Raw genomic sequence first — 15565 nt, forward strand, 5'->3', positions numbered from 1 at the left:
TAATTGATGGGCTTCCTCCAGTATATTCCTTATTAATCATCAAAGTATAACATGTACAGTAAATATTTTAACAAAGAAGGAGAGACAGACAGTTACAAGCTTTGTTTTTCTTTGTTTATCAAATAAAAAATGTGTACATTGTATTTTATATCATATATTTATAAAGTGCTTAATAGTCATAGATAGTTATAGTATGTAATCATATATTGACATATTAGTTGTTTTGTATGTTGTTGATGGTGGAATTCAGCAATGTGAAAGCTGTTATTTACAAAATGTATACAAGTCCTAGGCTGGTACACCCACATGGTGGAGGTGGGCATGTGCTTCTGCTGAAATCATGACAGTGAGCAGGTGACGCCAGCATCTTCAGAGTGGTCACAATTGTGCACATTCCAGGATATATGCGAGCACTCCTGCAGGGAGGCCTCCACACCGCTGCACTTGAGATTGTCCAGCAGGATCATTCCCATGCCGGGCCCGAAGTAAGATTCTGCCCGAGCTATCATGGCATCTCCACAGCCCAGCTGACGACACACGACCTGGGCGTCAGGGAGGTCCCAGGCATCATCGCACACCGTGCCCCATCCAGAATTTGAGTACATCTCCACTCGACCCTCACACCGGTGCTGGCCATCCACCAGTCTCACCATTCCTGCAGAAAAACAGAGTCTTGTAAACTCAGTCTTTGTTATTTCTGAGACCAAACTAGAGGACAATGACATGATCTGACTGTGACCCACCTTCAGAGGGTTCTGTGGTGGTGGTGATCTTTTCTGTTACTCTTAAGTCATGCCCAATTGAAGTGTAGAAGTCCATCGCTAGGGGAAGCAGAGGAAAGCAGAGAAAACAGAGTGAAGCTCCTGCTCAGGAAATATCGGGTCACCAAAGCATTAGCAAGGCTCTCTTCTAATTACTCTACGGATCAATATTGTGAGCCTATTGGCCTCCTTGGTTCCTTTGAGGTAATAATACAAGACTCACACTTAGCAGAAGCAATTTCAACAACTGCAATAATGTGTTTTCATAATGATTTTGATGCTTAAAACCCTCATTTGAATGAATAAACAATGTCCCCTTTTCCTCTTGTAATTACCTACTGAAGGCAGAATTATTCAAGTGATAAAAAAACAAAAAACTGCTGCCTTTAGAAAACAAATGTATAATCTTGTTACCCTATCAATCTCAAAACAAAGATTTTCTGCAGAAGTAGAGGAGAATCTATGTGTGCTTTTGATTTAGCCTTAAAGAAGTCAAATTTGGCCTGCAGGCATGCAGTGACGCTGATGTGCCTTGACTCATTCGCTGTATTTTTTGATGCTCTCTGGGCTGTCTCCTCCTCAGAGTACTACAGTCATGCATTGCAACTGGACAGCTCAGCAGGGCAGGCACTGGATAAGTAGGGAGTCTGAGTTTTCAGTGGAACTGCTAGATGTTTATATGACTATAGATACGGACACTCCCTATGTTCAGTATAATGATATAAATGTATGTGTGCCTACTGTAGCCTGGTTTAGCACCACATGACGCCACATCAGGTCTTACGTGCACAGATGACTCCAGCATCCTCATGGTGGCCACAGTTGTGCTGGCCCCAGCCCAGATGGAAGCACTGGGACAGCGACAGCTCAAAGCCGTTACACTCCACATTGTCCAGCAAGATCGCACCCGAACCGTAGCCGAAGTACGCCTGGGTTTTGGCCGCAATAGCCGGACCACAGCCGAGCTGTCTACACACCACTTTGGCGTTGGGCATGTCCCAGTCGTCGTCACACACCGTCCCCCACACGTTTTTGTACAGGACCTCTAAACGACCCTGGCAGCTACTGTTACCGTTCATCACACGAATGGCTGGTTTGCCTGCACAGGAATAAACAGACAGGTACATCATTGCAGTCTTAGAATAGAAATGCCTTTTCTTATGTAATCTATATGGCTGATATTTGCATGAAAGGCAACAATATTTCGTGCAGTGTCCAATATTACAACATATTGTATCTGTGTTTACCAAGCAGACATCAGTTCAATATTACCTTTAGTCTGGGAAATGGTGGTAACAGTTGTTGTACTCGGTGAGTCGGTGACTGGAACTTCAGCTGTCGCTGGAGAGAAATTGAACAAACAAAATGATTGAGTGGGTCGAGACCAGACTGCTTGTTTAAACCGATGATGGTGGAGTTAGTCTGGTGAGGACTTTGACCATCATGTTCTGTGGCACTGTGGTGCAGCACATCTTTAAGACAACAGGGGAGAAATGGCTCTCCCTGTTGGTCATCTGGCAAAGGTGCACATTTCATTTCTGCTGTGGCAAAAAATGAAATTCTAGCACAATAAATTGGATGTGCTGGTGCAAAGGAGTAATATTCAGTTTGTGCTTGTTTATAAAAATAGTCTGTGGTGTTTAGTATGTTTTTACCTATAGTGTTCAGGGTTCCAATGAAGCGCCTCTGGTTTTCTGTTGCTGCAGGCGGCAAAGTGGTGGATCCTGAGGTGGTTAGGAAACAGAAATTAATCAATAAATCAAACTTTATTTATATAATATTTTTAATACAGTTTAAAGTGCTTAACAACTGAAATTAATCAATCAATCAAACTTTATGTATATAGCATTTTTCATACAGTTTGCTGCAGTTCAAAGTGCTTAACAACTCAATAATAAGACAGACACTTGTAGACCAGAACGTTTTTATAATTGAACTAGCTTTTAAATGTACTCCTGATGGTTATTAAGATTGGAATATATACTATATTGTTATGTAGCTCATCAGCAATAACAACTGGCTTTTTGGTTATGAGAGAGTTTGATAGCTGGTCATGAACAACATGCTCACAATAACAATGTTTGCAAAATAATTAGCATTCAGCTTAGAGCACCACTGTTTTCAACCTGACAGAACTGCTGGCATGGTAGTAGACCTTTAGTCTGTAGTTCCTTGTTTGAATAATAATTTCATCTTTGTGTTAATGTAGATGACATGACTGAGAGCAGCGTACCGGAGCAGGTTACCCCGGCATCCTCGTGGTGGCCACAGTTGTGTTTTCCCCAGCCCAGACTTTTGCACTTGGACAGGTCCTGCTCAGTGCCGTGGCAGTTGACGTTGTCCAGGAGAATCAGGCCGGTGCCGTAGCCGAAGTAGGAGTTGGTGTGTGCGGCGACGGCAACGCCGCAGCCGATCTGTTGGCACACCACCCAGGCATTGTTGAGGTCCCAGTCGTCATCGCACACTGTCCCCCACCTTCCCTGGTAGTAGATCTCCACCCGGCCCTGGCAGGCGTTCTGTCCGCTCACCAGACGGATGGTGCCGTCTCCTGAACCAAGAGGGAGAGGGAAAGATTCGTTGGGACTGATGTTGAACACTCTCTACAAGACATATTTTTAGATCGGTAGGTTTTTTATTAGAAACTCTATTCATGTCACATTGGGGGTATCAAAGGAAATGGTAACTGCCAGGATTTGAATCTGTGTGTTGAGGACAGAGGAAATGACACTGATACAGAGAAAGGTGTGGGCAAAACAATACATGCTGTGGGCCCAGAAAAAAAGCTGAGTGAATCCGATATTGCACTATGCACAGATGTTGTCACCTTGTGCCTTTTCTTAGACAAAAACGCTCAGACAATAGACATTCTCAGGTGTCCGTCATTTCAGAGAGCCATGAATTTGGAAGATTTCCCTGCGTTCCCAGCGGGCACCATGAAGACCACCGGAGAGTCAGCTATATACGTCATTTGTTAACTGAATTAGATTCTGCTTTGGTCTTCTCGTGATCCTCTTGAGAATTAAAGGAAAAAAACAACAGAGCGACCACAACAAAGGCAAAAGCAGCGAACAATAAGGGTGGCCTGGAATTCAAGAGCCCTTCGGGGAGTGTGGTACAGTTGCCTTGAACTAGATAGTTTGCACTGAACAGACAAGTCTTTGATGTTGTCTAAAAGTTGCAAACTGAAATAATATTCAGTTTATTTTTTTTAAATTTTTTTTTATAAATCTGTTCATCTCATGAGGATTCCTGCATTTTGAACCTCAGACAATGACAAAATAAGCCATCATTCATTATTTAATGAAACCTGCCCTCGCACTTTATGGTAACATCTGGCATGCCACCTGTCTGCCAGATTTGTGTATATTTGATTTGGATACTAGAGCATAAAAATCCATCTCATCACACACAGAGAAAAACACTGGCCTGAAGTTTAATTCCTCTCAGTGTACAACACATTTTCACATTATCCAGCAGTCTTTATTTTGCCTTGTATTGTAAAATATATCATCCTTAAAATTGGCATTGGAATGGGATGAGCACATGAACAGTCTGATTTATTTATTTAGTGGAGAGACAAAGCAGCTTCTGTCTTTAAAGCTTGATGCAAATCAGCCTGATGGCAGGATTCCAGTTTTGGAGGTGGCCGACTAATTTCATCAGCTGTGTTCACTGAAGGTTAATTCCACGTACAGGTGTGCTTTGTATTTCAAAGTCAAACGCTTTGACAGGCAATATCAGATTAGTTTGGCCACATGAGGGCAGTGGGAACAGGATTAGAAAAACACTGACATATTCTTGTGGCTAACATGCGAACAAACAGCTACCAATATACATATCCAACAGAAACGGAGCGACATTTGCTTTTATTTTGAAAAAAGATGGGTTATATGGGCTGTCTCTTTTACTGCTAACCTGTATGACCCATTTTGAGGGGAAAAAATAAATGGCAGATTTTCTTTGCAATTCAAAAATAAAGTCTAAATGTTGAGAGTAAAGTCAAACTTTTGAGACTAGATCAAACTACCACAGTAACTTTAGCTCATATGCTTTGGATATGCGATTCTTAAAATGGTGTTTCAACTTTATTCTCAAAAAGCAAAGTAAAAAAGTCCCCCTTCTGTTATTTATTTTCCTTAATGTGGCCCTATTATTCAGTCGTAAACCAGTTACTTGCTAACTACAGTATATTATTTGGTGCTGAGCAGCTGTTGTGCAGTGTTTCTTTTTTTAGGTTGCTGTGACCAAACATGGTGACATGAGATGATATCAGTAGTAAGAGTGAACATAAACAGAGTCTCAACAAAGCTTCAAAGAGCTGAGAGAATTTTCTGTTTTGGAGAAGCGGCATCTTCTGCAGCTGAAATATGAAGCTAACGCCAAAGCGTCAAAAACTGCAGTTTCTCAAATGGCCACTTGAGGTTGAATCTCCATCGATTGGTCACGTTAAAATGTCCAACTTTACAGCAGAAAAAAAACATGTTTGCAGCCTGGTACAGAAAAGAGTTTTGGTCTCTACAGCTAATTTTCCCTGTTTATGACAACTTTACCGGAGTAAAGTTTGACCTCGCAGATAGCGACGGCCGGAGCTTCAAAACCACTTTTCGGGAAACATATGTGTGACATCACAGAGGCTACGTCCATGTTTATATACGGCCTATGGTTTTGAATGTCATTTTTCTCCGGGCTCATCATTACTGTGATACTTGGGGCCAGGGGCTTTATGATTCATTCTTTTATAAGAACATAAATTAGTTCAGCTTTGAACGTGTACAGGAACAAAGTTTCAGAGGTCAAAGTGGAACACGACTAAGTTTATTAAAGGCATACTGTGGTTTTACCACCTGGGGTTCTTGTTTGCGTGTGTAATGTGTATGTGAATTTTGTCCATTTGCCTTTCTGCCTTTTTTATAAAGACCAAATCATCCCACTCACATTTCAGTTTGGCAGAAAACCAGTCTCATTGTGATCAAAGCAGAGGACACTTACGTAAACCAGCATTCTCCCGGGGTGGTGTGGTGCGATCCTCATAGCCTCTAAACCCCACCAAAGCTGGTTCTGGCAGCCAAATGAAAAGAAAGCAACGGTTTTAGTCACTATATTTTTGTATCTGGGGTTATACATGAGAAGCTTAAAAAGTGTATAAAGGCTTTACCTCTGCAGGTAACACCCACATCCTCATAGTGGTAACAGTTGTGGACGCCCCAGCCCAGACTGCGGCACTGGCTGAGGTCGGTTTCACTTCCTCTGCAGTCCACGTTGTCCAACACGATGTGCCCCGTGCCTCTTCCAAACTGGGAGCGGCTTCCCTGAGCCACGGCCACTCCGCATCCCAGCTGCTGACACACCACGTTGGAGTCCACCATGTCCCAGTCGTCGTCACACACCGTGCCCCACGTGTCATTGTAGTGCACCTCCACTCGGCCCTCACACCTGTTACGTCCGTTCACCAGTCGCACTTTGGAGAGACAAGCAGACGATATCTGTGAGGAGTTTCTCTCCGTCACATTCATTTTGTTTGAATGAAGCTCCATCCTCTGTCTCGGAGTGAGTCGGCAACGTTCAAACTATTTGGTTATGATTTTGCCACCTCACTGAAAAATCTGAGACTCATAAAAGCTCCACTCTCTGAGGGACATTTTGACAACATGTGTTTCTGTTTGCAAAAAAAAAAAAAAAGATATAACAAAGACAGACTCATGTAATGACAGTTAATAGGAAGAAATTCTGGAATAAGTCTAATCCTACCAAGTTAAGGCACACGATAAGCCACATGACTCCTTGGAAGTGAGTGAGGTGGATGCAGGAGGGTGGGAGGTTACATAGCAAATAAGTAGGGATTAGGGAAATGGAGAGCTGGGAAAGTGACCTTGTTTAAAAAGCCCCAGGCACTGTTCTACCTGCTGTGCTCTCTTTCACCGACACACAGCCAGACACTGACAGGTTTTCATGGCGTGACTTGAATGCAGACATGTTTTGAACTGAAGTTGAATGTTTCATGCGGGTGAGGACGTGGAGGTGTCTGTATATAGTTCACGCTTACCTTGATACTGCGTCTTCTCTGGGCTCTGCACGCCATTGGCTGAAGAAGGAGGGAGGAGGGGACACAGGAGAGAAAGCGAGAGAGTATGGTCAAATTATTTGTTGAAAGGCGGTTCTTGGCCTTCCATAGTTAGTGTACTCTATATCTACTATATCTATTTTCCTGTAACACTAGACCCAGACTGAAACCACAACAGGAGGCCTGTTCAGACTGTACCAGCTTCAACAGAAATATGTTAGCCTGCTGCTTGAATTTGGGTTTTTAGCCACGTTAGCAACATGGAACAAAAGAGAAAGTCAAAAACTACGAGATGGGTTTCCATCCAGTTTTATACAGACAGTCATGGACCTCATTAATTCCACACTTTTCCTCCTCTATAGTGCAGAGGTTCCCCAACTTTTCAAACTGTATATAATCAAACTCACCACTTCCAACTACAGATACCAACAACATTTTATAACAAAATAAAATATGCTGATTTAACTATGCAATATCCCCAGGAGGTAAAAATAATAACAACAATATAAGACTACTGCTTCAAAATTAAAGAATACATATTCTTGCTTAAAAAAATAAAAAAAAAAAAAAAAAAAAAAAAAAGGCACCACTTGGCGGTTCAACTGATGACTAAACTTCCCCTCAGCTATTAAAGGTTCACTTCAGGTCCAGCGTTCTCCAGGTTGTTGTTTTTTTACCCTGTGACCATTTCAAAGCTCCACTCACTCGCTTGTTAAAATAAGTGACAGAGGAATCAGAATCCAAGCTACCGCTCCAGTTGTGCTATGTGGGACATGACATCACCGTACTAAGCACTGGCAAATTTTATTTCTAAAATATTTAAAAGAATTAACAACAAATATTTTTCAATTTATATGTAAATGTTATAGCTGTTATCTTAATCAAAATGAAATTAAAAGACAATTTATATGGACTATGGCCAGTTGGAACACAGGTTTTAGACATGTCAGCAGCCTGTGTGCCCCCAGTGGTACACTGACCACAGTTTGATCATCATTGCTCTAATGACATCATGAGGCAGACATTTGTGGTGAACTTATCTCAAAAGTTACAGGATAGTTTGCCCTTAACTTTGGTTCAAACATTCCTGTCCCCCAGGAGATAAACCGTTTCCTGTACCGTCCACTTCTTTAGTTTATGACCAAAGAGGCTACCAGCAACACAAATGACATTCCCATGAGCCTCAGCTACACATTGTGTAGTGAAATAATGAATTTACACACTCCACTAAGATGGTGAACATTACTAAACAGGAGTATGCTGGCATTGGCATTGTGAGCCTGTTAGCATATCAATATTAGCATGTAGCTTAAAGCATTACAAGTCTCACAGAGCTGTTAACATAGTCAGTGACTTCATCTTGTCACGTTGAAGGTGAGAGACGAGTATTATAAACTCTTATCCACGACATCCAATGAAGATTATCTCTCTATCGCAGCAACTTTAATTAATGCTTTAACTTTGACGTGAGCCAAATCAACAGATCAAAACAGTTCCGAGATATTTTTCATAAATAACAGAGAGGGTCGATGTGCAATCCTCAGATGTGATGAGTTTCGATGCAACACGTGTTGTCCTGAGAGTCCCACTGGAAGATGGAGGGCATTCTAATACCTGAAGCCTAAAATCTCAGATTTCACCACCTCACAAAGACACCAAAGACACTTTTTTTTTAACCATTACACCCAATGTGGGTCAATTCACAGGCTTCTCCCATTTGTTTGTGACATTGAAACATGACCAGTATATTCATTAAGACAAAATGCTTGAGCTTCAGGGGCTATTAGTAGGCTCCGAGTTATATTGTGGGATGCAGTTCTTATTCTAAGGAGGATCAGAAAAGTAAACTGTGATGAACTTGAGTGTTACTTACTGGATACAGCCCGTCTGTTTATTTTCATGTCTCCTGAAATTAGAATACAAAAAAGAAAGGTCAGTAAAGCACATATTTGGACATCTGTCGTCTCTATGATGCTCTAAAAAAAAAAAGCAATAAGCTGGTGTCAGCACATTTAAATGAATTGCTCCCTCCATGTGTTCATCCAGTGAGGGGAATTGATCGTGGCTCGCTTTAAGCCAGCCATCACAGGGCAGACGGTAACAGTGGACACAAAAGCACTCATCTACAGGGATGTTCACCCGGTTCTCGATCATTATTAATGCCTCAAACATGTTTTAAAGCACTGACATGCAAGAAATCCTCTCAGGTGTCAAACCCTGTCTCAGTTTTGGCTGTAGTAAAACCTTATAGAGGAACCTCAAAGGGAATTTGGACAAACTGTGAAAGGCTCCTATTTAAAAACTACTGATTGAAATATTTAAGACTTGTTGTTTTGTTTAGTATATAATACAGTAGTTTGTAAAACATCCAAATAAATCTTGGGAATCAGGTTCAGTCTTCATACAACCAAATCGGGTCCATGGCCAGCATATTAAAAGGGCACATGTTTGAAATTACATACTTTGATAAGTGGTTGCATCTAGCAAATGAGAATGTGAAAGAAGAGCACGAAATTTGTATGTTTCACATTGTTCCCTTTAACAATGATAATGCATGACAAATATCAGTCACAAATTGCCCTTTAATGATACGTTGTGCTATTACTTCATAAGGTCAAATGAAAATACAAATAAAAATAGGAACAAAATGGCTTTTCAGCCTGCCGTTACTTTCTGCTTTCGCAAAAAATTAACACCATTTTTTTAATCAATATTCAACATGCACCACTGGTCCCCAACACACACACACACACACACACACACACACACACACACACACACACACACACACACACACACACACACACACACACACACACACACACACACACACACACACACACACACACACACACACACACACTCACCGAGTCGCAGCAGCAGGCTGAGGGCCACCAAGACAAGGGATCCCAGCAGGGACACCAGGAGCCACACCGCCGGGTTCCAGCACCTGCACTCGCTCTCCACCACACGCTGGCCTCGCATGGCTGCCTGACTGACCATTTGCCTGCAACACACACACATCCACACACTCTCAGTGTTTCCCGAGCTGGATGTCAAACTGTATGTAACAGAGTGGCGCGTAGTAAACACTTTTCTACCACAGAAGCGATCGCTACTTTTTCTGTCCCAGTTCAGAGCAGCCTAATTCTAGTATTGGATTGTTTTCTCTGATGGAGCCTGCAGCTGTTGTTATTGGGCTGTAGTAGAGTATTGATGGTTGTCTGAGGTCAGGCCTGGGTGGGTAGTAACTCCAAAAACAATCGTTTCCAGAGATCACATGATGCCCATGACTCCCTGTGGACATTAGAGAGCTGTAAGGAAGTTCTTAAGGCTTAGAAAGAAACGGTCACCACAGTTTCCCAGATATGATCAAGTGCCACCAATTACCGATGCTGTCTGCCAATAAAACACCAGGAACAGGGTGTTGAGTTACATTGCTGTTTTGTAAGCACAAAATGGCCGCCGTGCACCGAGCTGGCAGCAGCGTGGGGTGTGTTAGCAGCAGCTGGGGAAGGCTTGAGTTACAGACAGAGGCAGGCACCTGTGTTACTGTTTTCCAGGGGATTTTCCTTCAGACAGAGAGTATTGGGATTCACTGACGATCACTCAGTAATCAGAGTTTGATAGTAATGTGGCCAGTCCCTGAATATCCTGCATTCTTCTGAACTGACAAACTGGGATGAATGACATTTATCTAACACTGAGAGGGGATTGAAATAATTCAGGAAAATGCTCCATGTAAGAGTGTAGTGAGGACGTAATTTAAAAAACATGTTTAAAAAGTGAAATTTTAAACAACACAGTCAAAACAAATGCAATACAGGGAAAAACAATTCCATGCACTGTAAAATTCAATTAAAAAATAGGAGTTAAAGGCCTGCCTTAAAATTTGAGGTAAGTCTTTTGACACCACCAAATGTTATCTTGATTGTTTGTTTGGTGGACTTCAACTCGTCTTCATTTTACTGAACTGCTATTTCAGCTCAATTAAAATAGTCTAATGTATAATAGTTAACCGTGTTTATGTGATTTAAATACATTAATTTATTTAACTTCTTTAGTAGATTAGGTCATCATGATTATTAGATAGATCATCCTTTTAAAATAATAGCTAATGTGGCCTGAAGTGTAAAGCCTGTTTTCATGAAATTTTTCAGTTTGCAGAGTTGATTCTTCATTCAACAGGAAGAAGTTGCAGCTGCTTAATACCAAATTTCACGTATTCTTTTAAAGCAAATGTCTCAGAGATGAATTGCGGAGTGTTGTTCGAAGTATGTGCTTGTTTGTCTCTTCGCTCACGCAGAATTCCCCCCTGACCTTACACAGGAATGTGTATTAGGGGATGATGAGGGGAGAATTTGATATTGGCCCCTCGAGATAGTGGACATTCCGGGCCCCGGGGGCACAAAAAGACATTTCTGCTTTCTGTGGTCCCCATCGTCAGGCATAAACGCTGCTTCCTGCAATCTGTCACTAGAACCCTCCAAAACGCTTAGGCACCTGATGACACTGCAGGGGCGCCTCTCGTCTCCTTGGAGAGCCAGAGACAAGGGGAGAAAGGAGGGCAATGTCAAAATGTTAAGCTATTGTACTGTTTAGATACAGTAGTCTGCAGCACACAACCTTTGTGGGGCCATTAGTGATGAGAAAACACTTAACAGCAGCCATAGAAACATTCTGGACAGTTTTCATGCGGGTCAAATCCATCTGCATGGTCTCAAAAGGAGCTGTGCGAAGGCCAGAAGCCCACAGAGAAATCTTTGTGCGTCCAATTGGGAGGTGGGTATTTTAACACCAGCACAGAGCTCCAGAACCATGGCTGTCTCATTTGCTGACTGTACCAACAAACCACTCGAAACTCTGGGACAAATGGCTCAGTTATGAGGGATGAAAAATAATCTAGTCCCCAATGTTATGTTTTTCAATACTCCATTCATAGTAGGATGTAGCGCAGATCCGCTGGGGAATAATGTTGCCTTTTGTGTCAGCTCTGCTTCCCCTCCCTTCTCACTTCCCTGTGCTGAGAAATAAGCTGAAAGATCTCGGCCCCACAAAAATACTCCTTAATGTCTGAGATAAACCAGAGAATAACGCTGTCAGTCCTTTAAACGGACCGGACTTTGTGCCATTTAAACAGACAATCAATGCATTTGTCAGCCTGTAATCTGACCATAGTCCTTATATTCCTTATATTCTTTTTGTTTTCTGTGATAAAGTATACAAAAGATTGGGAAAGAGATTGGAAATCTTGTTCAATAATAATGAGAACATTTTAGGTAGAACCAAAAGAAACCTGAACATTATGTAATTTATTTAAATAAATGTGCAGTATAAACATTATACTGCACATTAATTTTCACATCATTATGATTGCAGAATTATAAAGATAACAACTACAGTGACAGAGAGATGATAGATTTTACCATCCATTGATTTGTCATGGAGCCAGGTTCATGTTAGAAATGATCATGATGTCCAAATACTGCACTTAAATAAAGCAAAATAAAATTAGTATTTCATAAAAAATCATACATACCTGTTGTAAAAGTTTAGACCCAAAATAAAAATAAAAAAAAAAAAAAAAAAACAAGTTTCCTCCCTTCAAAAAAAACAAAACCTTTTAAAAATGTCCTCAGAGCTCAAATAGCAGACAGCTTAATTCCACAAGTCGCACAGAAAATACAGAAACTTTGTGCAGAAATGGAGGCAGGAAGCTCATCGAGCGCAACGTGTTTTAGGTCTTTCATCTCTTTAACCCTGCACGACTATAAGTACCTGGCATAAGTGACAGCGATTACATAAAGCAATAAATACCAGAGCATTGTATGTTAATATTCTAACGCCCTGTTACCTGTCTATGCTTAAAAGAAGCAGGAGGGGCAAAAAAAAAAAAAAAAAAAAAGGACAAAGACAATGAAAGCTAACCCGTTACTGGTACCCCTGCATCTCCAGTTTCAGGTAGCGCTCTCAGAAGGTGCGGTCCTGCTCATCCCTGCACACACTCGCAGAGAGAGACAAGGCTGTGGCTTAGCTCATCTGTGTGTGTGTGTGTGTGTGTGTGTGTGTGTGTGTGTGTGTGTGTGTGTGTGTGTGTGTGTGTGTGTGTGTGTGTGTGTGTGTGTGTGTGTGTGTGTGTGTGTGTGTGCTGGTGTATAGGACTCTCCCACACAGAAGTGCTCTAAAGCAGAGGACAGTGTGATCATGAGAATGATGAATCAGAAAGTCAGACATAGTACACAGTTTTGAATGTTCTCTAAATCTTCCAGTCCTCATTTAGTTCCACAGAAAATTTATGACAGATAGTTAAAACTGGATTCATGACAAGATAAGGCAAAACTAACTTCCACCAACTAGTCAAGTTGCAGGTTACATGCATGTCTGTCCAGATGCACAAAACATATGTAGGGAAGACTTAAAAGAATAAAGCTGATTCTGATAGAACACAAAGCCATGACAGTAGACAGACCTACAAATACAGAGGTTGCTGCAAAAAATATAAAACTTCTGAAACACTGATGTTTCACACACATCTTCAACCCGACAGCAAAGAAGATTTATACGATCAGCACCGTTTCACAGTTCACACCCAGGATTAACATCATTGATTAGCCTGACTATCTGACCAAATGTGAAATGTCCTCATAATCTTCCCTTCTGTTTCTGAGTTATGGTGTTGGAAAATGACCCACAGTGTTTTTGCACAATGCCACAAAAGAATTGACCTTTGACCCTTTGGATATAAAATGTCATCACTTCATAGTTTTATCCGATTAGACATTTGTGTACGCTTTTGTACGATACTAATAACATACGTACAAATTCTTGAGATATGACCACAAATGAGTTTTGACGACCAAAATATGATCAGTTCATCCGTGAGCCCAACTTAAAGTTTGTGCCAAATTTTAAGAAATTTCCTCAAGATATGCTGAGATATCATGTTGTTTATAATGGGACAGACGTATAATAAGACAAACAAACAGAAAACATTTAGCCTCTGGCCACGACTGTCACTGGTGGCCCAATTATTGGAGTCAACATGTTGCACTTCCTACAGAACTTCCAAAATCATTTAAAATGGGTTTATATTAACCAGGTTTGTTTGAGGTTTGTTCAAACTTGTTTTGTGATCACCACGTGCTTCCTCTGAAAACATATTCAAACTCCTTCCTCCAGAGATGACTACTTCCACAGTGTCAACTCCAACGTCTTCAACTCAGTGGCTCTAAGTGTTGATGTAGTTACATTTCAGATGTACATGATATTTTGTAGCTCTTTCAGCTGTATGACTCCTGACAAGGAGAAGCCCGGGGCCTCTCGGACTCAATTGCTTCCAAACACTAATCCTTCTTGAGCCGTGGAGAAACGTGCAGGCTGTTCATGGCCATTGTCTGCATTTTCAAGAACCAATTCAGGGCTCCTTCTTGCGGTGTCACCGAATCAGTGGCTGAGCCAAAATATCGGGATTCTGTTACACTAAACTGATTTTTCTGGGCCTCCAGGACAGGATTGCGAAAACACAACACCACACACGCAAAACTAAATATCTACTACTTCAACAGCCTTAAACATTTTGTTTGGAGTGTTTGCACCTTTTCCTTTGGCAAAGAACGAGTCCACAGTAAACAGGTTTAGATTTAGGGTAGGCTAATGTGAATATGAAAATGCATATGTTTTTCAAATAGTTGGAGCAGTGAATAGTGGCTACATCATGAGATGAGCACCCATTAGCATTAGCTAAACACTTTCAGCAACTTCCAAATCTTCAAGCTGGCATTAACTGATTTTTACTTTGCCATTTGAGGGTGGCAGAAACAAGTTATAATGCTTTATCCTCCGTGCCAGCAGTGTTCACAGAGAAAATGGAACGTTTTGACAAAGATTTGGATCATGCAATGAGGCGGGACTGCTCAGTTCTTTACAGCCTTTAAGCCAGTGCTCACCTCCTAATATGCAAATGTTGCACTATAGTCACTGTCAGTTTGACGTGGATTAGCACGTATTTCCAACCTCTTAGATAGCAAGTATTACAAAAGTCTTCCAGCTGGTGGGATTAGCTACACTTCCCTCTCTCCATCCTCTCATGATGTGAAAAAGGGTAAGCTCAGAAAGTTGTGGCAAAAAGTATATCATCTACCATCTTCACCCATTTTTGTGAAATCTTCATCAAATGTTAAGACATCATTTTCTGTCTACAAGCTTTATTCAGCGGTTTAATATGGAATAGCCTAAAATAGTTTTACCTTCGTGCACAGGGGCAGAATAGATGCCTTATTTCCAAACAAAGATCTAAATGTCATTTAGGAAATACATCTCTGGCCACATGTTTGGGTTAGAGTGCACTACAGCAGTAAACCTTAAAACCAAAATAATCAGCTGAAAGATGCTAAAATGCTCTATAGAGTTAAGGGGAACTACAGATCTGGTGATAAGTCTCTAAATAGCCATGTGATTCATTGTTTTTATATATAAAAAAATAATGATACCTCCTTTAATATAAAATTCACAAAAGAAACAGTAAAACGATAATCTACATAATAATCATATTATCATACAGCATCGTGTAATTTGTAAAGATGTGTAATTTCAAGACACATACACACAATAAATGTAAGACTAACAGCAGAAGTTATACTGCAGACCTATTGTACCTCACCAATTATCTGTCTTCTGTGAAAGAAGAGAAACCAGCCACAAGCCTTATGAACATAAGCAGTGAGGTGAAATGATTCAGCTCACT

General features: G+C 41.1%; 1 protein-coding gene across 1 annotated transcript; it reads right to left on the reverse strand.

Moving 5' to 3' along the window:
- Nucleotides 1-190: 190 nt before the first annotated feature.
- LOC138622028 (scavenger receptor cysteine-rich domain-containing group B protein) lies at nt 191-9825 on the reverse strand. Its single transcript, XM_069700467.1, has 11 exons — nt 9690-9825; nt 8696-8728; nt 6805-6843; nt 5917-6219; nt 5751-5819; nt 2995-3309; nt 2417-2485; nt 2034-2102; nt 1546-1860; nt 744-821; nt 191-655 (listed from the first exon to the last, which is right to left on the reverse strand). Exons 1-11 carry the CDS (start codon nt 9823-9825, stop codon nt 339-341), a joined length of 1743 nt encoding a protein of 580 aa, XP_069556568.1. The 3' UTR covers nt 191-338.
- Between the last annotated feature and the right edge of the window lie 5740 nt (nt 9826-15565).

This window comes from Brachyistius frenatus, unplaced genomic scaffold (assembly GCF_029030835.1).
Source record: "Brachyistius frenatus isolate BFR_SWC_R1_liver_20210118 unplaced genomic scaffold, ASM2903083v1 Contig_34, whole genome shotgun sequence".
Classification (NCBI taxonomy): Eukaryota; Metazoa; Chordata; class Actinopteri; family Embiotocidae; genus Brachyistius; species Brachyistius frenatus.

Excerpts from the sequence above, each read along its gene's own strand:
- LOC138622028 (XM_069700467.1), bottom strand. The coding sequence starts at position 9,825 with ATGGTCAGTCAGGCAGCCATGCGAGGCCAGCGTGTGGTGGAGAGCGAG. Across the intron at positions 1,861-2,033 it reads CACCATTTCCCAGACTAAAG|GCAAACCAGCCATTCGTGTG; the intron begins GTAATATTGAAC and ends ATTCCTGTGCAG. Across the intron at positions 656-743 it reads CACCACAGAACCCTCTGAAG|GAATGGTGAGACTGGTGGAT; the intron begins GTGGGTCACAGT and ends GTTTTTCTGCAG.